This window comes from Entelurus aequoreus, linkage group LG17 (assembly GCF_033978785.1).
Source record: "Entelurus aequoreus isolate RoL-2023_Sb linkage group LG17, RoL_Eaeq_v1.1, whole genome shotgun sequence".
Classification (NCBI taxonomy): domain Eukaryota; kingdom Metazoa; phylum Chordata; class Actinopteri; order Syngnathiformes; family Syngnathidae; genus Entelurus; species Entelurus aequoreus.
The window spans coordinates 6,015,523-6,035,522 of NC_084747.1; the positions used below are offsets into that span (position 1 = coordinate 6,015,523).

The 20,000-nt window shown below is 39.2% G+C and overlaps 1 protein-coding gene across 2 annotated transcripts in view; it reads left to right on the plus strand.

The window, feature by feature from the left end:
• Positions 1–20,000, plus strand: part of LOC133632200 (zinc finger protein OZF-like) — a 63,443-nt gene that overhangs the window by 2,230 nt on the left and 41,213 nt on the right. For both annotated transcript variants that reach the window (XR_009821666.1, XM_062024488.1), the window contains exons 2-4: positions 11,164–11,556; positions 18,206–18,264; positions 19,690–19,804. Coding sequence is in view for 1 of the 2 variants with exons in the window: in XM_062024488.1 (XP_061880472.1) it covers positions 11,164–11,556; positions 18,206–18,264; positions 19,690–19,804 (567 nt within the window). In the remaining variant the exon portion in view is untranslated. The remainder of the gene's footprint in view (positions 1–11,163; positions 11,557–18,205; positions 18,265–19,689; positions 19,805–20,000) is intronic.

Genomic DNA, 20,000 nt, shown 5'->3' on the forward strand with positions numbered 1-20,000 from the left:
ATTAATATAGTGCAAAGGGTAATGTATAGTATGTAATGCATGATTGTCCAGTTTTGCCTGAAAGGGAGTGGGAAGAAGATCATTTGTTTAATCCCACCCCCAGTTCTCCATTCAGTGATTATTCACATGAGTTTCACTGTAACTTTGTTCAAGGATTATAATACATATGTTGTATCATAGTGGCATTACCACAAGTAACAATAATTATTACACTGTAACAATAATTTGTATCAACAATGTAGGAATAATGAATATACCAACAATGGTAATAGACAAAATGCCAACAATGGTATTAGACAACATAGCAATAATGGTAATAGACAACATAGCAATAATGGTAAGGAAACATTGAGCACATGTTAACACTTTGAGACAGAGTACAATAGCATGTGAAATTAAAGACCCTCATATCTATATTTGAACCAGACCCCATGTTTGTATAATAGTTTAAATCGATTAATAGTTTGGGTCTTGGGCGCAGTTGGGTGTTCCAACAGGACAATGACCCCAAACACACATCAAAAGTGGTAAATGAATGGCTAAATCAGGCTAGAATTAAGGTTTTAGAATGGCCTTCCCAAAGTCCTGTGTGGACAATGCTGAAGAAACAAGTCCATGTCAGAAAACCAACACATTTAGCTGAACTGCACCAATTTTGTCAAGAGGAGTGGTCAAAAATTCAACCAGAAGCTTGTGGATGGCTACCAAAAGCGCCTTATTGCAGTGAAACTTGCCAAGATTATATTAACATTGCTGTATGTATACTTTTGACCCAGCAGATTTTCTCACATTTTCAGTAGACCCATAATAAATTCATAAAAGAACCAAACTTCATGAATGTTTTTTGTGACCAATCACTCTATCACAAAAAAATAAGAGTTGTAGAAATGATTGGAAACTCAAGACAGCCATGGCATTATGTTCTTTACAAGTGTATGTCAACTTTTGACCACGACTATATGTCCAAATAATAAAAATAATATATGTTGTCCACTGATGAAACAACAGTCCATAAAACTGCCTCTCATTCATTAACATGTAATTCCTCCAAAAATAACTACTTACCGTATTTCCTTGAATTGGCACAGGGAATATAGTATTCGCACGTCTAGAATTACTGCCGGGTCAAACTCGTTTCTCAAAATAATTAACGCATGCTTGGCCTTATCGCCGGGTCATTATTGACGCCGGATCAAATTCGTTTCGCAAAATATTAATTTTATTATCGCATGTCTATAATTTTCGCCGGGTCAAAATTTGTTTCGCAAAATATTTAGCATATGGCTAGAACTTCCACCGGGTCAAATTCGTTACGTCACGAGTGACGCTTTACCTGTCCTCATTTTCAAAATGGAGGAAGCTGCTTTCAGTAGTTTACAATCGCACAAAGGAAAAAAGATAAAGAGCTATTCAGTAGGATTTAAGGTCCAAGCTATTGAATACCGGTACAGTATGCTAAAAAGAACAGTAAGCAGCTATGTTTTATTAATATACCGTAGCTGCGTGTGTTAAATACTGTATGAGTCATCAAATGACTCCCGCCTCCTGGTGGTAGAGGGCGCTGCCACGCTAGTGATCCTTCTTGCGACTTCCGGTACTGCAGAAGAAGTGAACACACGCAGCAAGAGATTTTTTTTTTTTTTTCCTCTTCGTTTAACAAGGAGGATTACATACCGGTATCTAAAATAAAACAGTTTTCTAAACTGGACTTTCAATCGAAGCAGGAGGTAATAATTAAAGGAATATCTCCATCGAGACAGAGAGACTTTTAAAACGGAAGAAAGAAAATAATGAAGACTTCTATAAACAAGTTATCGATTGTTTTGGTCAAAAGGAGCTGCAAATGGACTCCATTTATAAGTACAGGTAAGACCATAATAACGTTTTTTTTTATTAAATGTGCTTTTCATGATGGTATGCTTACAGCCTTACATCACACTCAAAGCGCACGCCTAAATTTACAGGATTCCTTTTGGTAAACGCTAAGGCTGAAACGACGCGTCGACATAGTCGACGTCATCGGTTACGTAAATACGTCGACGCCGTTTTTGTGCGTCGACGCGTCGCATAATGACGTCACACTACCGTCATGGCGAAGCGCAAAGCAGACGATCAAAGAAGACGATGCGAGCGGAGCGAGCGAGGGGGGAAAAGCATGCCAAAAGTGTGGGAGTATTTCAATAAACGGCCTAATAATGTTGTTGTATGCACACTGTGTCGAGCGGAAATGGCCTATCATAGCAGCACAACGGCTATGAACGAACATTTGAAAAGAAAACCATCAACTAGTCAATCGTCCGCGCGAGCATACGTTGTCATCATTACACAAAAACATGAATGTGTCATTTGTATCTGCTAGGGGTGTAACGGTACGTGTTTTGTATTGAACCGTTTCGGTACGGGGCTTTCGGTTCGGTACGGGGGTGTACCGAACGAGTTTCTAAGCTAAAGTCTTAACAAGCTGCTTTGCTCCGTCTGCCTCTGTCTCAGCACGCAGCATTGTCCCACCCACACAACCATCTGATTGGTACACACGCAGCATTGTCCCACCCACACAACCATCTGATTGGTACACACGCAGCATTGTCCCACCCACACAACCATCTGATTGGTACACACGCAGCATTATCAGCCAATCAGCAGTGCGTATTCAGAGCGCATGTAGTCAGCGCTTCAGCGTGGAGCAGATAGGTGTTTAGCAGGTGAGCATCAGGCAGCAGACTCTCCCCAAATGATAATAAACACCTCCCAGTGAACTACTAGTAACATCACTATGAGCCCGTTGACCTTCTAGAAACTTAAACTGCAGCTCAGCTCGCTAGAAATCCTGGCTTGAGGTGAAGGCTAATTAGCTCTCAGTTCCAGCCACATCGACCCCTTCTGAGCGCCTATTTTCAGCTGCTGGGAATATTGTAAACAAGAAAAGAATCAGAGCATGTAGACATGCTAACATTTCTTCATTACAACTGTTAGACACTCACTGGAATGAGTAGAATTGGTTATTGTGTACTGTGTTGGACTGGATGTTTATTTTGCACATTTTAAAAGCAATACTTAATGTTTACAGTGCTCCAGAATATTTAGATTGGCACTTTTTTGTATTGGATGTTTATCTTTATTTTTGCACATTTTAGCAAATAAGCAATACTTTCACTTTTGTTGAAATGTTTACACTGTTGTTACAGAATATTTCGTTTTGCACTTTTTTGTATTGGATGTTTATCTTTATTTTTGCACATTTTAAAGCAAAATAAGCAATACTTTTACTTTTGAAATGCTTATACTATTGCAGAATATTAAGATTTGCACTGGATGTTGACTTTTATATTTGCACATTAAAAAGCAAATAAGCTACTTTTAATTTTTTTAAATGTTAAAAGTTTTAAATGTTTACATTGTTACAGAATATTTAGTCATGTTGTTGTCAATGTTGACTGAGTGGCCATACTTCTTTTTTTTTGTAAATAAAAGCCATGCCTTTTGAAAAAACGGGCCTACATTTATTTTTTCATCTTCATTTTGAATAAAAAAATAATCGGCAAAAGGAAAAAATAATCTATAGATTAATCGAAAAAATAATCTATAGATTAACCGATTAATCGAAAAAATAATCTATAGATTAATCGATAGAAAAATAATCGTTAGCTGCAGCCTTAGTAAACGCCGGAGTGAGAAGAGGTTTTAAAATAATTACCGCATGCACGGCCATCCCGCCGATTTCCGGTAAACGCAGGAGTGACAGGAGGTTTTAAATTAATTAACGCCCCTGCGGCTATTCAAGGAAATACGGTATATTAGTTACCAAGAAAAGTAATCATGGTGTTCCTTTTTTTTGTAAACCTGTAAAGATGTGGCATGTGCAGGTCAGTTCAAAGTATTTATTTATATAGCACATCTAAAAGCACCAACAGTTTTGTGTAAAATGTATCACAGCAGGTTGCACAAATACTAGACCAGGGGTCGGGAACCTTTATGGCTGAGAGAGCCATGGAAGCCAAATATCCGTGAGAGCCATTTAATATGTTTTAACACTGAACACAACTAAATGCGTGCATTTTTAAGTAAGACCAACATTTTTAGAGTATAATAAGTCTCTTGTTTTTTAATAACATTGTTATTCTGAAGCTAACCAATAATAAATATAACGTTTCTTACCATTAATGCCACCCTCCTGTACCCCGAAGAACAGCTGGGATTGGCTGAGCCACCCGCAACCTTGAACAGGGGCTGTAGAAAACGGATGGATGGATTCAAATGCATGAGAATGTTTTATATTTTGAACGTTATTTTTAACACTGAATTCCAGCGGAATTATTCACGACTTGTCGTGTTAAGCAATGTCAGCTAAGATTTATCTGAGAGCCAGATGCAGTCATCAAAAGAACCACGTCTGGCTCGAGAGCCATGGGTTCCCTACCCCTGTACTAGATCTTAAAATAATCACATTAAATTAAATATATATTATATATGAAAATAGGCAATTAACAATTAAGATATCCTGTCTAACTAGTTTGAACGCCAAGAAGAAAAGGAGTACATTTTAGCCTGGATTTAAAGTAGCTCGGCGACGAGAGGATCCATCGGAGAAAGGACAGTTGTTCCAGTCTCGAAGCCGCTACTGCAAAGGCTCCATCTCCTCTGGTTTTGAGCCTAGCTTTGGGCACAACTAGGAGGAGCTGGTCCAAAGACCTCAAGGTTCGTAGCCTAGCTTTGGGCACAACTAGGAGGAGCTGGTCCAAAGACCTCAAGGTTCGTAGCCTAGCTTTGGGCACAACTTGGAGGAGCTGGTCCAAAGACCTCAAGGTTCTTAGCCTAGCTTTGGGCACAACTAGGAGGCGCTGGTCCAAAGACCTCAAGGTTCGTAGCCTAACTTTGGGCACAACTAGGAGGAGCTGGTCCAAAGACCTCAAGGTTCGTAGCCTAGCTTTGGGCACAACTAGGAGGAGCTGGTCCAAAGACCTCAAGGTTCGTAGCCTAGCTTTGGGCACAACTTGGAGGAGCTGGTCCAAAGACCTCAAGGTTCTTAGCCTAGCTTTGGGCACAACTAGGAGGCGCTGGTCCAAAGACCTCAACGTTCGTAGCCTAGCTTTGGGCACAACTAGGAGGAGCTGGTCCAAAGACCTCAAGGTTCTCAGCCTAGCTTTGGGCACAACTAGGAGGAGCTGGTCCAAAGACCTCAAGGTTCGTAGCCTAGCTTTGGGCACAACTAGGAGGAGCTGGTCCAAAGACCTCAAGGTTCTCAGCCTAGCTTTGGGCACAACTAGGAGGAGCTGGTCCAAAGACCTCAAGGTTCGTAGCCTAGCTTTGGGCACAACTAGGAGGAGCTGGTCCAAAGACCTCAAGGTTCGTAGCCTAGCTTTGGGCACAACTAGGAGGAGCTGGTCCAAAGACCTCAAGGTTCTCAGCCTAGCTTTGGGCACAACTAGGAGGAGCTGGTCCAAAGACCTCAAGGTTCGTAGCCTAGCTTTGGGCACAACTAGGAGGAGCTGGTCCAAAGACCTCAAGGTTCGTAGCCTAGCTTTGGGCACAACTAGGAGGAGCTGGTCCAAAGACCTCAAGGTTCTCAGCCTGGCTTTGGGCACAACTAGGAGGAGCTGGTCCAAAGACCTCAAGGTTCGTAGCCTAACTTTGGGCACAACTAGGAGGAGCTGGTCCAAAGACCTCAAGGTTCTCAGCCTAGCTTTGGGCACCACTAGGAGGCGCTGGTCCAAATACCTCAAGGTTCTCAGCCTAGGGGATAGTAAGGCTGCAGTAGAGATAGGGTGAGGTCACTCAGTGTAAGCGCTTATAAACAGTAATTACAATTTCAAATCGGACAATAAAAGTAACTTGGAGCCAGTAAAGGGAGGGCATGTCGAGAAATGTGACACGAGATTAGCGTGCATTATGTTACATCTGTGATTTTGAGTGTGTGCCATTAGATGGGGACTCGGATTCAAGGTGCACATTTTGGGGGAATGTTTCCTGTCATTCACAATCCTTCTTTAAGACAAGCACACATACGTTTTTCATTTTTTTATGCATTCTAACTTGTAAAAAAAACGCTAGCAAAAGTCAGCTAACAAATGACCCAATGGGATTTCCTCTATTCCACCTACAACACTCTAAAACATCCTTATATACATGCTGCAAATATAGATATGTAATGTAGTAACAGGCACATTTATGATGGCATGTAATATTTACGTATTTTGCTCATTTTAAGCATACGTCAGTGCATTCATTTCACAGATGCATTACAACGTTCGCTATTTCCTTCAACAACAACTGCTACTAACCATTGCTAACTTTTTGAGAGACAACAAAGACTACTTTGGGACAAATGATGGTCTTATATTTTTGAGGCTGAATATTAGGAGGATGAGCTACTGTATGTACATGTTTTAGAAGCTGAGTCATAGGCAGATCCAGAAAGTAGCAGTATTACTAAGTGCTAAACAAGAAATACAAACTACAAACATAATAAAACAATCACTCATTGTACAATGTCTGCTCTGACTGGAATGGAAACTGATAGGATTTTTCTATCTTCCCGTTTTGACAAATAATTAATCAAGATCTTTATTCAGGTAAGAAAAAAAAATAGTGGTTGCAAACTAGGGCTGCAGCTAACGATTAATTTGATAACCGATTAATCTGTCGATTATTACTTCGATTAATAATCGGATAAAAGAGACAAACTACATTTCTATCCTTTCCAGTATTTTATTTAAAAAAAACAGCATACTGGCACCATACTTATTTTGATTATTGTTTTTTAGCTGTTTGTACATGTTGCAGTTTATAAATAAAGGTTTATTAAAAAAAAAAAATTGCCTCTGCACATGCGCATAGCATAGATCCAACGAATCGATGACTAAATTAATCGCCAACTATTTTTATAATCGATTTAATCGATGAGTTGTTGCAGCCCTAGTGCAAACAAGCTTTTTTGTGTGTCTTTCTCGCCATCTCCGAGTTTAATTTAAATGTCAAAGTTGACCAACTTCTCGGTTTTAAGATCACAACCTTCTACAAGACAGGTGAGAGGCATGATTTATAATCTAGAATTAACTTTTACCAGCTCAGAGGCGGTGCAGCAGCTCAGTATGTCAATAGCTGCATAAGCTAGTTACCTCTCCGCGCTGCCGATGATAGTAGTTCCTCTGCGTTAGCGCTTCTAATAACAATAACGCTAATACTTGGTTAATATTCAGGTCACGACATATAATTGGAGTATTTTGGATGTTTTTAGAGGGCTTTATGGGCGCAATAAATTACTCCTATTAGCTTCATCGTTAGCCACCTCGTACATACCGTATATTATAATTACAATGCATAAGAAAAGAAAGACATGTATGTACTTTTCTTACACAGGGATTGTAAATGAATTCCCCCCCAAAAGTACAGTTCCCCTTTAAGTTGCACAAACAAAGACTTGTGACTTGACTTTCGACTTGCCGTCACACAGTTGAGATTTGACTCAGACTTGGATGTTGTGACTCATGAGTCTTGAGAAGGAATGCAATAATAAACCCCAACGTTAGAATTACCGGTTCAAATAAAATTATTGTAAAAACCGTGATTGATAACAATTTGATAAACATCTTCGACTGCGGTGACACTGCTCAAATACAGGAGAAACAAGCTAGTGCAAGCTAGCTTTATTGTTAACATGAATTAAAAATGACATTCCCCAATTGAAACCTGTATAAACGTAATGCTGTCTGAGCAACTAAGATATTCAATTGTACACATTAGGATAGGATAGGATAGGTCTTTATTGTCATTGCACAAGTACAACGAAACTTTGTTTTCAGCACAAACCCGTTCAAGATTAGACAAACAAACAGTGTACAGGGTTACAGAACAGGAACGCTGATGGGTTCAGCTCACTCGCAGTCCTGGCTTGAGGTGAAGGCTAATTACCTCTCAGTTCCAGCCACATCGACCCCTTCTGAGCGTAGACATGCTAACCTTTCTTCATTACAACTGTTAGTCACTCACTGGAATGAGTAGAATTGGTTATTGTGTACTGTGTTGGACTGGATGTTTATTTTGCACATTTTAAAAGCAATACTTAATGTTTACACTGTTTCAGAATATTTAGATTGGCACTTTTTTGTATTGGATGTTTATCTTTATTTTTGCACATTTTAGCAAATAAGCAATACTTTCACTTTTGTTGAAATGTTTACACTGTTGTTACATAATATTTCGTTTTGCACTTTTTTGTATTGGATGTTTGTCTTTATTTTTGCACATTTTAAAGCAAAATAAGCAATACTTTTACTTTTGAAATGCTTATACTATTGCAGAATATTAAGATTTGCACTGGATGTTGACTTTTATATTTGCACATTAAAAAGCAAATAAGCTACTTTTAATTTTGTTAAATGTTAAAAGTTTTAAATGTTTACATTGTTACAGAATATTTAGTCATGTTGTTGTCAATGTTGACTGAGTGGCCATACTTCTTTTTTTTTGTAAATAAAAGCCATGCCTTTTGAAAAAACGGGCCTACATTTATTTTTTCATCTTCATTTTGAATAAAAAAATAATCGGTAAAAGGAAAAATAATCTATAGATTAATCGAAAAAAAAATCTATAGATTAACCGATTAATCGAAAAAAATAATCTATAGATTAATCGATAGAAAAATAATCGTTAGCTGCAGCCTTAAAAAAAATACAATCTAGACTGGGCTCCTAAGGGGGCCCAGTCTGGAGTGGGAAAAAACCTCCCACTCCACTAATTGCGTACACATGCACGGAATATGCGCAAGTCATAGTCACCTCCAGTATTGCTTTGTGTGCAAGTTCTTAAATTAAATTTAACTTATCTAAACAATATACAGTGTTGTGGTATTTCAATTAACTGGAATCTAGTGTGCTGTAGGGCCCTATTGTAGTGAATCACACCTGAGCCATCATAAATTAATCAAATCTTTAATGGACACGTGAAAGTCAACAATGTGATACAGAATATTTTACATCAATCAATCTAGGGATCTAAATATCTGGTCAGGACACTCCTCACTCTTTTGCCTTCACCTTCATTGTCTAATCATTTTTGGTGACTTTATATACTCTGGACCTAGACGTTGAGTCTGCGACATACATGGCGGACAATAACTGATACAGTCTGCTTTGCCAGTCCAAAAGCATTCGCTGTTTTCCGTAATACAGCACACGCTACCTTTTTTTATGATATCCACGGGAGCCCGCATTCTCGTTGTCTCTCCTTCGACAAATGGACAAAGTTTTTCCGGAGGTAGAATCACAGCCGACCTGGACATTCAAAAGTTCTCTTGCCGTCTGGGAAGTGTTGTATCCCAAATAGCTGCAATCGCTTTCTCTTAAGGTATTCATGTGTGATTTCTACAAGCGTCTGTACAGGTCTGGATGACTCGCCTCCATAATTCCAGTAGTTAGCTCCGGGTTACGAAACCGCTGTATTATGAAGCTGGCTGTGGCGCGTTCTTTCTGACGTCACTTCCTGTGTGGAGCGCGGTCTTTCTGGCATCACTTCCTCTCCGAACTCGGTTTGTAAACGATCGATGAGTCCATACAAAGCTAAGAGCCGGAGATTCAAGAAATACACGGCGCACTTACCCGTGTAAAAAATTATCCAAGAAGGGGAACCTTAAAGGCCTACTGAAATGAATTTTTTTAAATTTAAACGGGAATAGCAGATCCATTCTATGTGTCATACTTGATCATTTTGCGATATTGCCATATTTTTGCTGAAAGGATTTAGTATAGAACAACGTCGATAAAGTTCGCAACTTTTGGTCTCTGATAAAAAAAAACCTTGCCCCTACCGGAAGTAGCGTGACGTTGTCAGTTGTTCACTCCCTCATATTTTCCTATTGTTTTCAACGCAGCTAGAGCGATTCGGACCATTACCCCATTAATTTGAGCGAGGATGAAAGATTCGTGGACGAGGAACGTTAGAGTGACGGACTAGAATGCAGTGAAATACTTTTTTTTTTTTCGCTCTGACCGTAACTTAGGTACAAGCTGGCTCATTGGATTCCACACTCTCTCCTTTTTCTATTGTGGATCACGGATTTGTATTTTAAACCACCTCGGATACTATATCCTCTTGAAAATGAGAGTCGAGAACGCGAAATGGACATTCAGTGCCTTTTATCTCCACGACAATACATCAGCAAAACGCTTTAGCTACGAGCTAACGTGATAGCATCGTGCTTTAACTGCATATAGAAACAAAAAAAATAAACCCCTGACTGGAAGGATAGATAGAAAATCAACAATACTATTAAACCGTGGACATGTAAATACACGGTTAATGCTTTCCAGGCTGGCGAAGGTTAACAATGCTGTGCTAACGACGCCATTGAAGCTAACTTAGCAACCGGACCGCACAGAGCCATGCTAAAAACATTAGCTCTCCACCTACGCCAGCCAGCCCTCATCTGCTCATCAACACCCGTGCTCACCTGCGTTCCAGCGATCGGCGGAAGGACGAAGGACTTCACCCGATGCGTTTGGCGGCCCGTAGACGTAGGAAGTCAAGGTGAGGTCGCCGGCTAGCGCGTCTGCTCTCCAACAAAGTCCTCCTGGTTGTGTTGCTGTAGTCCGCTGCTAATACACCGATCCCACCTACAACTGTCTTCTTTGCAGCCTTCATTGTTCATTAAACAAATTGCAAAAGATGTCCAGAATACTGTGGAATTATGAAATGAAAACAGAGCTTTTTGTATAGGATTATACGGGGTACCATAACTTCCGTTAAACTGACTTCGTCACGCGCATACGTCATCATACCGCGACGTTTCAGCCGGATATTTCCCGGGAAATTTTAAATGTCACTTTATGAGTTAACCCGGCCGTATTGGCATGTGTTGCAATGTTAAGATTTCATCATTGATATATAAACTATCAGACTGCGTGGTCGGTAGTAGTGGGTTTCAGTAGGCCTTTAAACAATGGTTTAGTGTGGCCAACAAGGCTAAATAATTATTCGTTTAATGAGTTATCCGGCTTAATGTAGACAGGGCCTTTGTGTCTCGCAGGGACACCACAAGATGGTTACCGGTTACAAGATGGCTACCCTACCCACTGAGCCATGCCGCCCAAATGTTATGTTCACTGTTTTGGTGCCGCTTGGTAATAAATTGCAAAGCCGTGATGTTTCTGACCATCTGTTGGCCTGCAGACGTCCAGCAGCTGATTGGTCGTCAAGAGGAACGTCACCCTCAGCAGCAGGGGGAGACCTCTGCTTTGAAGCCTGAGAATCCACAGCCCCAGCACATTAAAGAGGAAGAGGAGGAACTCTGGATTACCCAGAAGGGAGAGTGTCGTCGAAGGCAGAAGGAAGCTGATCCCACCAAGTTGCCACTGACTGTTGTTTCTGTGAAAACTGAAGACGATGACGAGAAACCAAAAGCACACAACCTCTTAGCTCCACTATCAGATAGTGATGACACGTCACACTCTGATGAGGATAAAGACAGGGACTACACCCTTTTGAGCGGTGCTGCAGACTTTGAAGGTGAAATGAGGACCCACACTGACAACAAACATTCTGAATGCTCTGAAAAGGAGACAGGTAAAGAACATTTGACCTGCTCAGTTTGCGCCAAAAGCTTTTCTAAAAAGAGTGATTTCACTCGACACATGCGTACACACACAGGAGAGAAACCCTTTAGGTGTGTAGTTTGTGGTAAAGATTTCTCTCAGAAAGAAACCATGAAGTCACACATGAGAACGCACACAGGCGAAAAACCCTTCACGTGTTTAGTTTGCGATAAAAGATTCTCTTACAATGCATCTTTGGTGTCACACATGAGAACGCACACGGGAGAAAAACCCTTTAGATGTACGGTTTGCGATAAAAGATTCTCTCACAACGCCACTTTGGTATCCCACATAAGAACACACACAGGAGAAAGGCCCTTCAGATGCTTGGTGTGCGAGGAAAGCTTTTCTTACAGATACAGTTTGACTCATCATATGAGGACACACACAGGAGAATAGCCCTTTTGTTGTTCAGTTTGTGGTAAAACATTCTCTCAAAAGGTAAATATTGACTCACACATGACAACACACACAGGGAAAAAGGCCTTTAGATGCTCAGTTTGTGATAAAAGATTCTCACAGAAAGAAACAATGTTATCGCATATGAGAACGAACACAGGAGAAAAACCTTTTGGATGTTCAGTTCGTGACAAAGGATTCTCTCACAATGCAACTTTGGTATCCCACATGCGAACACACACGGGAGAAAGGACTTTTAAATGCTCCATTTGCCGGGAAACTTTTTCTTACAGATATAGTTTGACTCAACACATGCGAAAGCACACCGGTGAAAAACCTTTTAGTTGTTCAGTTTGCTTTAAAAGATTCTCCCAAAAAGTTAATATGGAGTCACACATGAGAACACACACAGGAGTAAAATCATTCAGTTGCTCAGTTTGTGGTAAAAACTATTCTTATGAGAAAAGTCTGACCACACATTTGCTGACGCACAATGTAGAATAAATGTTGATTATGTCCAGTTTATGCTAAATAATTCACCAAGTTACATAAAAAGCGATGATCAGCAGCTTTCTTTGTGAGTGCCAAGTTAGTGTGCCGCAAGGAACAGCAGCTACACAACTTTAAATCAAATCTGAAGTAGGGCTGCACCATTTTGGATACAATTCCACAAATTCTTATTTTACCACTGATTTTAAAAAGCATGCAATATATTTGGTTCAGTGGCCACCGTGATTTTAATTGTATTTTAAGTATTTGACATGTAACATGTGTCTCTTTATATTAAGGATACACAATACTTTCCTCTCATGCCGATATTGACAACTTACTGCTTTTATAACTATCACTTTTCAAATGTATATTTAACTGTTTGTGAACACCTGGAGGTAAGAGAAACTAATAAATAGATTGCGTCAGCTTCTTTAGCAGCACAGATGTCTTCGCAGGCTTTTTAAACACCTGCCGTTTTAGGTGGCTGATACGGTTTGATGTGTTGGTTGCGTGATGTTTTACCCTTCTGCAGAACATTTGGTGCAAAAAGCACACGAAAAGTCTTCCTCTGAAACAGCAAAGAAGTCCCACACGATCGATGCCATGTTTGTTTACATTGAGCTCGGAGAAAGTTTATGACAGGCTTACAGCATTTAGGAGAAAAGTAGCACTTGATTTGCTCACCCTAACCCAAATACAGCACTACAGGGTAAGCTCGCTTTAATGGAGCATTGGAGGATTTGTTTAAAGCGGCTATATCGGTGTAACGTCATAATTCCTAATATTGGCCCAATAATTATCGGTTTCTATATTTATCGTGCACCCTTACTCTATATATACATACAGTTTGTATAAAGTGTATAGTGGGTACAAGAAGTATTTTTCATTACATTTTGGAGTTTTACCCCGTACGAGATATGAACAGTACGTAATTCATGCTAGGTTTATTGTAGCCAAAGGAGAACATTTAAAAAAATGATATTGACTGAAACATTAATTTAAGGTAATAAAGTTACCGTATTTTTCGGAGTATAAGTCGCTCCGGAGTATAAGTCGCACCGGCCGAAAATGCATAATAAAGAAGGGAAAAAAACTTATATAAGTCGCATTTTTGGGGGAAATTTATTTGATAAAACCCAACACCAAGAATAGACATTTGAGAGGCAATTTAAAATAAATAAAGAATAGTGAACAACAGGCTGAATAAGTGTATGTTATATGAGGCATAAATAACCAACTGAGAACGTGCCTGGTATGTTACCGTAACATATTATGGTAAGAGTCATTCAAATAACTATAACATATAGAACATGCTATACGTTTACCAAACAATCTGTCACTCCTAATCGCTAAATCCCATGAAATCTTATACGTCTAGTCTCTTACGTGAATGAGCTAAATAATATTATTTGATATTTTACGGTAATGTGTTAATCATTTCACACATAAGTCACTCCTGAGTATAAGTCGCACCCCCGGCCAAACTATGAAAAGACTGCGACTTATAGTCCGAAAAATACGGTATGTGTATTTGATCAAAGGGTAAAGAGTATTTAATTCCCTGCCAATCAGAGAGCCATCTGACCCCCACAGGCTGGTTACTGCAGGTGCACAAATAAGTCCTGTCCCTTTAAGAAGGTACTACTAATCTCAACTTGTTTATGGATAAAAGACACCACCATAGGCAAGACCAAATCTACCATAAACAACAGATTGTGTCTTTGCGAGCGGGTCAAATACTTATTTTACCCACTGTGTGAGATTGTATATACTGTATATCAGTAATATATTCATGTATATCAAGCTGCATGTTCAGGACCGTGTGCTTATTTTTTCAATAAATGACATTGTTTTTTTTGTCCAGGCTGAGACCCTTTATTGCCTGCTTTAAAAGAAACTTCAAATTGCCGTTCGGCATTTCTTCCTGCGGATTCAGACTGACAGTTAAGGGACTTTAGTGATAAAGTTAAAGTAAGACTGAAAGTTATCCACAAAGCCCACCTTCACCGACGTAGCTCGCTAGTAAAGTCCTTGAGTAAAATATCAACGCTTAAAATAAAAAAATGCAAAGAATTGTTGTCATTTAAAAGTGAGATTGCCATTTTTGAACAATGTTTTGTGCAGCCCTACTCTGAAGCAATTAAGACTTTCCGATAGTGATTGGCAATTTGACACCGACGCTTCGATAAACACTTCAAACTCCAAATAACAGTATTTTGTTCTAAGGCTGTCTAAAATGTTAGAGGGGACTAGAACCGAGGCCGGCTCTACGTGGGGGCAAGAGGGGACAGAGACCCCCTCAAATAAATGTCTTGCCCCCTCAAATCGAAATGTTTGAAGTTGAGAAAGTACATTATCAGCAGTGTTGGGTTAGTTACTGAAAACCAGTAACTAGTTACAATTACTAGTTACTTTATTTCAAAAGTAACTCAGTTACTAACTCAGTTACTTACACCAAAAAGTAATGCGTTACTGTGAAAAGTAACTATTTAGTTACTTTTTTTCCCCCCCTTTTTTTAAGGCTCCCATTAATGCCCTTTTAGCCTTCATTTCAGTACTGTTATTGCACTGGAGAATAATACAATCTGTTGATCAACTTGACATGCATTTGCATCACTGAACTCAGAAAGCAATGTGGTCTACATACAACACACAAAGACAAAGATATGTTTCAAAGGGCCAATTTATTTCAGGCCAGAAAAAATTGACAAAACTATTTTAAATAGCTGCAACATAATGGCACTTTAACTTTAACTCTAAGTAGATAGGATCTTTGATCCAAGACACAACCTACATTTAACTAAAATGTTATTTTCTTTGTGCTCGACAAAAGAAAAGTATTGAGAATGTCTCCATGTTAAAAAACTCGACTTCTGGCTTCGCCATGATGTCTTGTTAGTTGTTATGAGAGTAGCGTATGTGTGTGTGTGTGTGTGTGTGGCCCTTTAAGATATGACAGCATGAGAGGTGAGTGACGTCAGTGAGTGAGTGGGCGAGAGAGGTGAGGGAGCGGCGACAGTGAGTGCGTGTAGGTGCTCTAGCTTGGTGGATGGCTGCGTGCAATAAAGTCACAAAGTTGCAACAAACCGCCGGGCTCGTCATTCACCCTCAGCTGTTAAGACCCTCTTCCGGGTAAAGTGAAGGTTGTTAGACCCGAAGTACGGCTCTGGAGGAACGTCTCCCCTGCGGGGAGGCGTGCTTTCTGTGGGTGGGGGAAAGCACGCCTCTTCTTTTCCACCGGAGCACTCCAATAAAACACACTCAGATGTTCAGTTTCTAGCCGATACTACATAAAAATAACGTAAAATAACGCAGTAACGCATCATGCAGTAACGGTAACTGAGTTACTGTATATAAAAAAATAACGCGTTAGATTACTAGCTACCGCCGAAACTAACGGCGTTACAGTAACGCGTTACAGTAACGCGTTACTTAGTAACACGTTAGTCCCAACACTGATTATCAGCAGTAGCAGAGAAATCTGCTGAAAAATGGACAGGATACACTCTTATCATCTTCCCCGTCCCTGTCCCTCGGCTCTCAGGTTTGGAGAAACCCAAAACCAGTGAAGTTGGCACGTTGTGTAAATGGTAAATAAAAACAGAATAAAATGATTTGCAAATCCTTTTCAACTTATATTCACTTGAATAGACTGCAAAGACAAGATACTGTATTTCATGTTTGAACTGAGAAACGTAATTTTTTTTTTGCAAATAATCATTAACTTAGAATTTAATGGCAGCAGCACATTGCAAAAAAGTTGGCACAGGGGCATTTTTACCACTGTGTTACATGGCCTTTCCTTTTAACAATACTCAGTAAACGTTTCGGAACTGAGGAGACCAATTTTTGAAGCTTTTCAGGCGGAATTCTTTCCCATTCTGGCTTGATGTACAGCTTAAGTTGTTCAACAGTCCGGGGGTCTCCGTTGTGGTATTTTAGGCTTCATAATGCGCCACACATTTTCAATGGGAGACAGGTCTAGACTACAGGCAGGCCAGTCTAGTACCCGCACTCTTTTACTACGAAGCCACACTGTTGTAACACGTGCAGAATGTGGCTTGGCATTGTCCTGCTGGAATAAGCAGGGGCGTCCATGAAAAAGACGTTGCTTGGATGGCAACATATGTTGCAAATCATTGTATTTTGTTTTTATTTATGATTTACACAATGCGCCGACTTCACCGGTTTTGGGTTTTGTAAATGGGTGGGACAAGTTCAGAATACATCCAATCACAGTTCTTTAATAGCGTACATATGACAGAGGGTGGGCTTTGGCTATGAAATAGAGCCAATCAGATGCTGTTCATTGTGAAATGAGGGAGATTAATTTCTCACCGGCGGCGCCAAAACGAAATGAGTGGATTTAACGTGTTGTACATCGTAATATGCATCACAACAAAATTAGGCATAATAATATGTTAATTCGACGACTGTATATATCGGTTGATATCGGAATCGGTAATTATGAGTTGGACAATATCTGCAAAAAAGCCATTATCGGACATCTCTACTTTTCAACTTTATTATTGTCTACTTTTATATCATCATACATTTCCAACTTTTTTTTTTTGTTAAAATTAAAAATAATAATGAACATCTGCTTGACTTATAATTTCAAAGGAGGTTATCCATGAAATTGTACATTGTAAAAATGACAATAGATTTCACCAAGAAAAACTGGCTGCTCCGTTTTCAGAAATATACTGTAAAAAAAAACTGTAGTGCCGTTTTTCCATTCACAGTACACTGCAAAAAGTCAGTGTTCAAAAACAAGAAAAAACTAAACAAAAATTAGGGGTATTTTATTTGAACTAAGCAAAATTATCTGCCAATAGAACAAGAAAATTCGGCTTGTCAAGACTTTCCAAAACATGTCAAATTAGCTAACCTCAATGAACCCCAAAATACCTTAAAATAAGTATATTGTCACTAATAACAAGTGCACTTTTCTTGGTAGAAAAAAAAGAGACCTTTTTGCTCAATATGTTGAAAAATATTCTTAAATTAAGTAAATGCTAGTGCCATTATCTTGACATAATTATATATGCGCTCGGCATCATGATTTTTTTTTTCATGCTTGAAGTAAGAAATTATTACTTTAAAAAAGTAGTTTTATACTTGTGAGTGTTGATGACACAGCTTTGCAACAGTTGATATTCTAGTTTCAAGCATGTTTTACTCAATATAGGTCATCAAATCTCAGCAACAAGCTGTAATATCTTACTGAGATCATTTAGGACCAAAACCCTTAAAACAAGTAAAACACTCTAACATAAAATCTGCTTAGTGAGAAGAATTATCTTATCAGACAGAAAATAAGAAAATATCACCCTTATTTGAGATATTTAATCTTACTTAGATTTCAGTTTTTGCAGTGTAATGTGCGTTAAAAACCACAGTATATTTCAAAGTAAATTTGTGGCGACTTAGCTGCCAGTTTTTTTTTTACTGAAGAAATGTTTTTTGTTTGTTTTACAGTGTATGTAAAAAATATAATTAATTGCATAGGAAATTGTATAATATTATCATGAAGGTTAATCCTATACATTTATATTCATAAATTATTCACGGTTTGAGGGCAGCCAAAACTGTGATGTGGCCTTTAGTGAAAATGAGCCTGCTCTAACACATAAGACTGCTTAAAAAGTCTTTCAGCCCTGTAAGATAAACGTGTCGTCATTGAAAAACTGTTGTGTTTTTGCATTTTTGGATCCTGGTGGAGCCAGCCTGGAAGAGAGGTCGTTCTGAAATGTGGGAACACTTCAATCTGATCGCTTTAGATAAGGTAGGTGTTACGAAAACTCTCTGTGCAGTGCAATATGTTCTTATCTCAAGTTGGTGTTCGTTTGGGGTGTCCCGATTACATATTGAAATCAAATATCAGTCCGGTAAGAGGAAAAAAAACATTACTTCGGTTTGCATCTACAAGCCTTCCTGCAGTGCGTTTACTTGTCCAATGGTGGATAATCAACATCTAAATGTCCTCCAATAATCACACAATGTTGTTGTTTTTCTTGTATTTTAGTCAAGTCATTTACAAAAGCTAAACATGGTCGGCTACAGGCTACGAGGAGATAGCAGCTACAAAAGCACAAAATAGCTAACAAGCTAGGCATACGTAATAAGTGTCCTTAGTTGAACAATACTGCAGTCTAAAACAGGACATTTGTCAATACAAACAAGTATCAAAATAGTTAAGTCCCCAAGTCAGAAGCGTATTAGAGTATCCAGTAAGAAACGTGTCCGCATCATTCAACTTACCTTGTCATGAGTTTAACAATTACCACTCCACTTGAACTTAATATAAGACATCACAAGTCCATTAAAGACGCTTAATAATAAATAATAGATTTTATTCTTAAAAAGCACTTTACATTGAGTAAACAACCTCAAAGTGCTACAGTGTATTAATAAAAATAACAATAATAATAAAGAAAAAAAACTAGAACAGCCAAATAGCTAAAACTAGTATGCATATATTTTTAAAAAAAAGGCTTTTTTAAAAAGAAGAGTTTTTAAGCCTTTTTTAAAAGCATCCACAGTCTGTGGTGCCCTCAGGTGGTCAGGGAGAGCGTTCCACAGACTGGGAGCGGCGGAGCAGAAAGCCCGGTCTCCCATTGTTCGTAGCTTTGTCCTCGGAGGTTGGAGGAGGTTAGCCTGTCCGGAGCGGAGGGGGTGAGTAGTTCTTTGAGGTAGAGGGGGGCATTTCAATGGAGGCACTGGTGGGTTAGTAGGGAGACTTTGAATTCAACCCTGAGTGGAACAGGAAGCCAGTGAAAGGATTTGAGAGTTGGTGTGATATGGTCATATTTCCGCACTCTCATCAGGATCCTAGCAGCACTATTCTGTATGTATTGCAGCTTCTGGATGTTCTTACTGGGGATCCCGACTAGAAGTGCGTTGCAGCAGTCTACATTAAACATTGTAGTATTTTTTTTATATACCTTTTCGGTTTAAGTAATTTCACTTGATCAAGCCTTTTCAAACATTCTGTACTAGATATTATATATTGTTATAAATATGTGTGATTCGTGCTGATATCGGTTTAATGTCCGGATCGACCAATTCGCAAAGCTCCAATATTATATTAGACGGGGAAATGTTGTCTGGACACCCATAGTATTAGTTGGTAATAAAAAAAAATGATGAATATAATTAGGCATTCTTGCTTTATTCACTAGATGTTATCGACTATTTTTTGTTTGTCCAGGTCCGGTGCATGGTGTGTTCAGCTGAGCTAAAGTATCACGGAAGTACTTCCACCATGATTCGGCACTTCGCCGCCAAACACGGACCTGCCAAAAACAGGGCGGTGGCGAATCAAGGTAGGATATTTATGCGTTATGACAACACAAGACGGAGGTACCTCGGTTTTTGTGGGACCCGCTTTTCGTATGATGAAGTTCTCGACAAAAGTGTTCTCTAAAAGATTACGCGAGCAAACTCCAGCCGTCCTTCGCTACATAGCGTCTTCACTACATCATTGTTTAAAAAGCATAATCTACATGTTTTGGGCCTAAA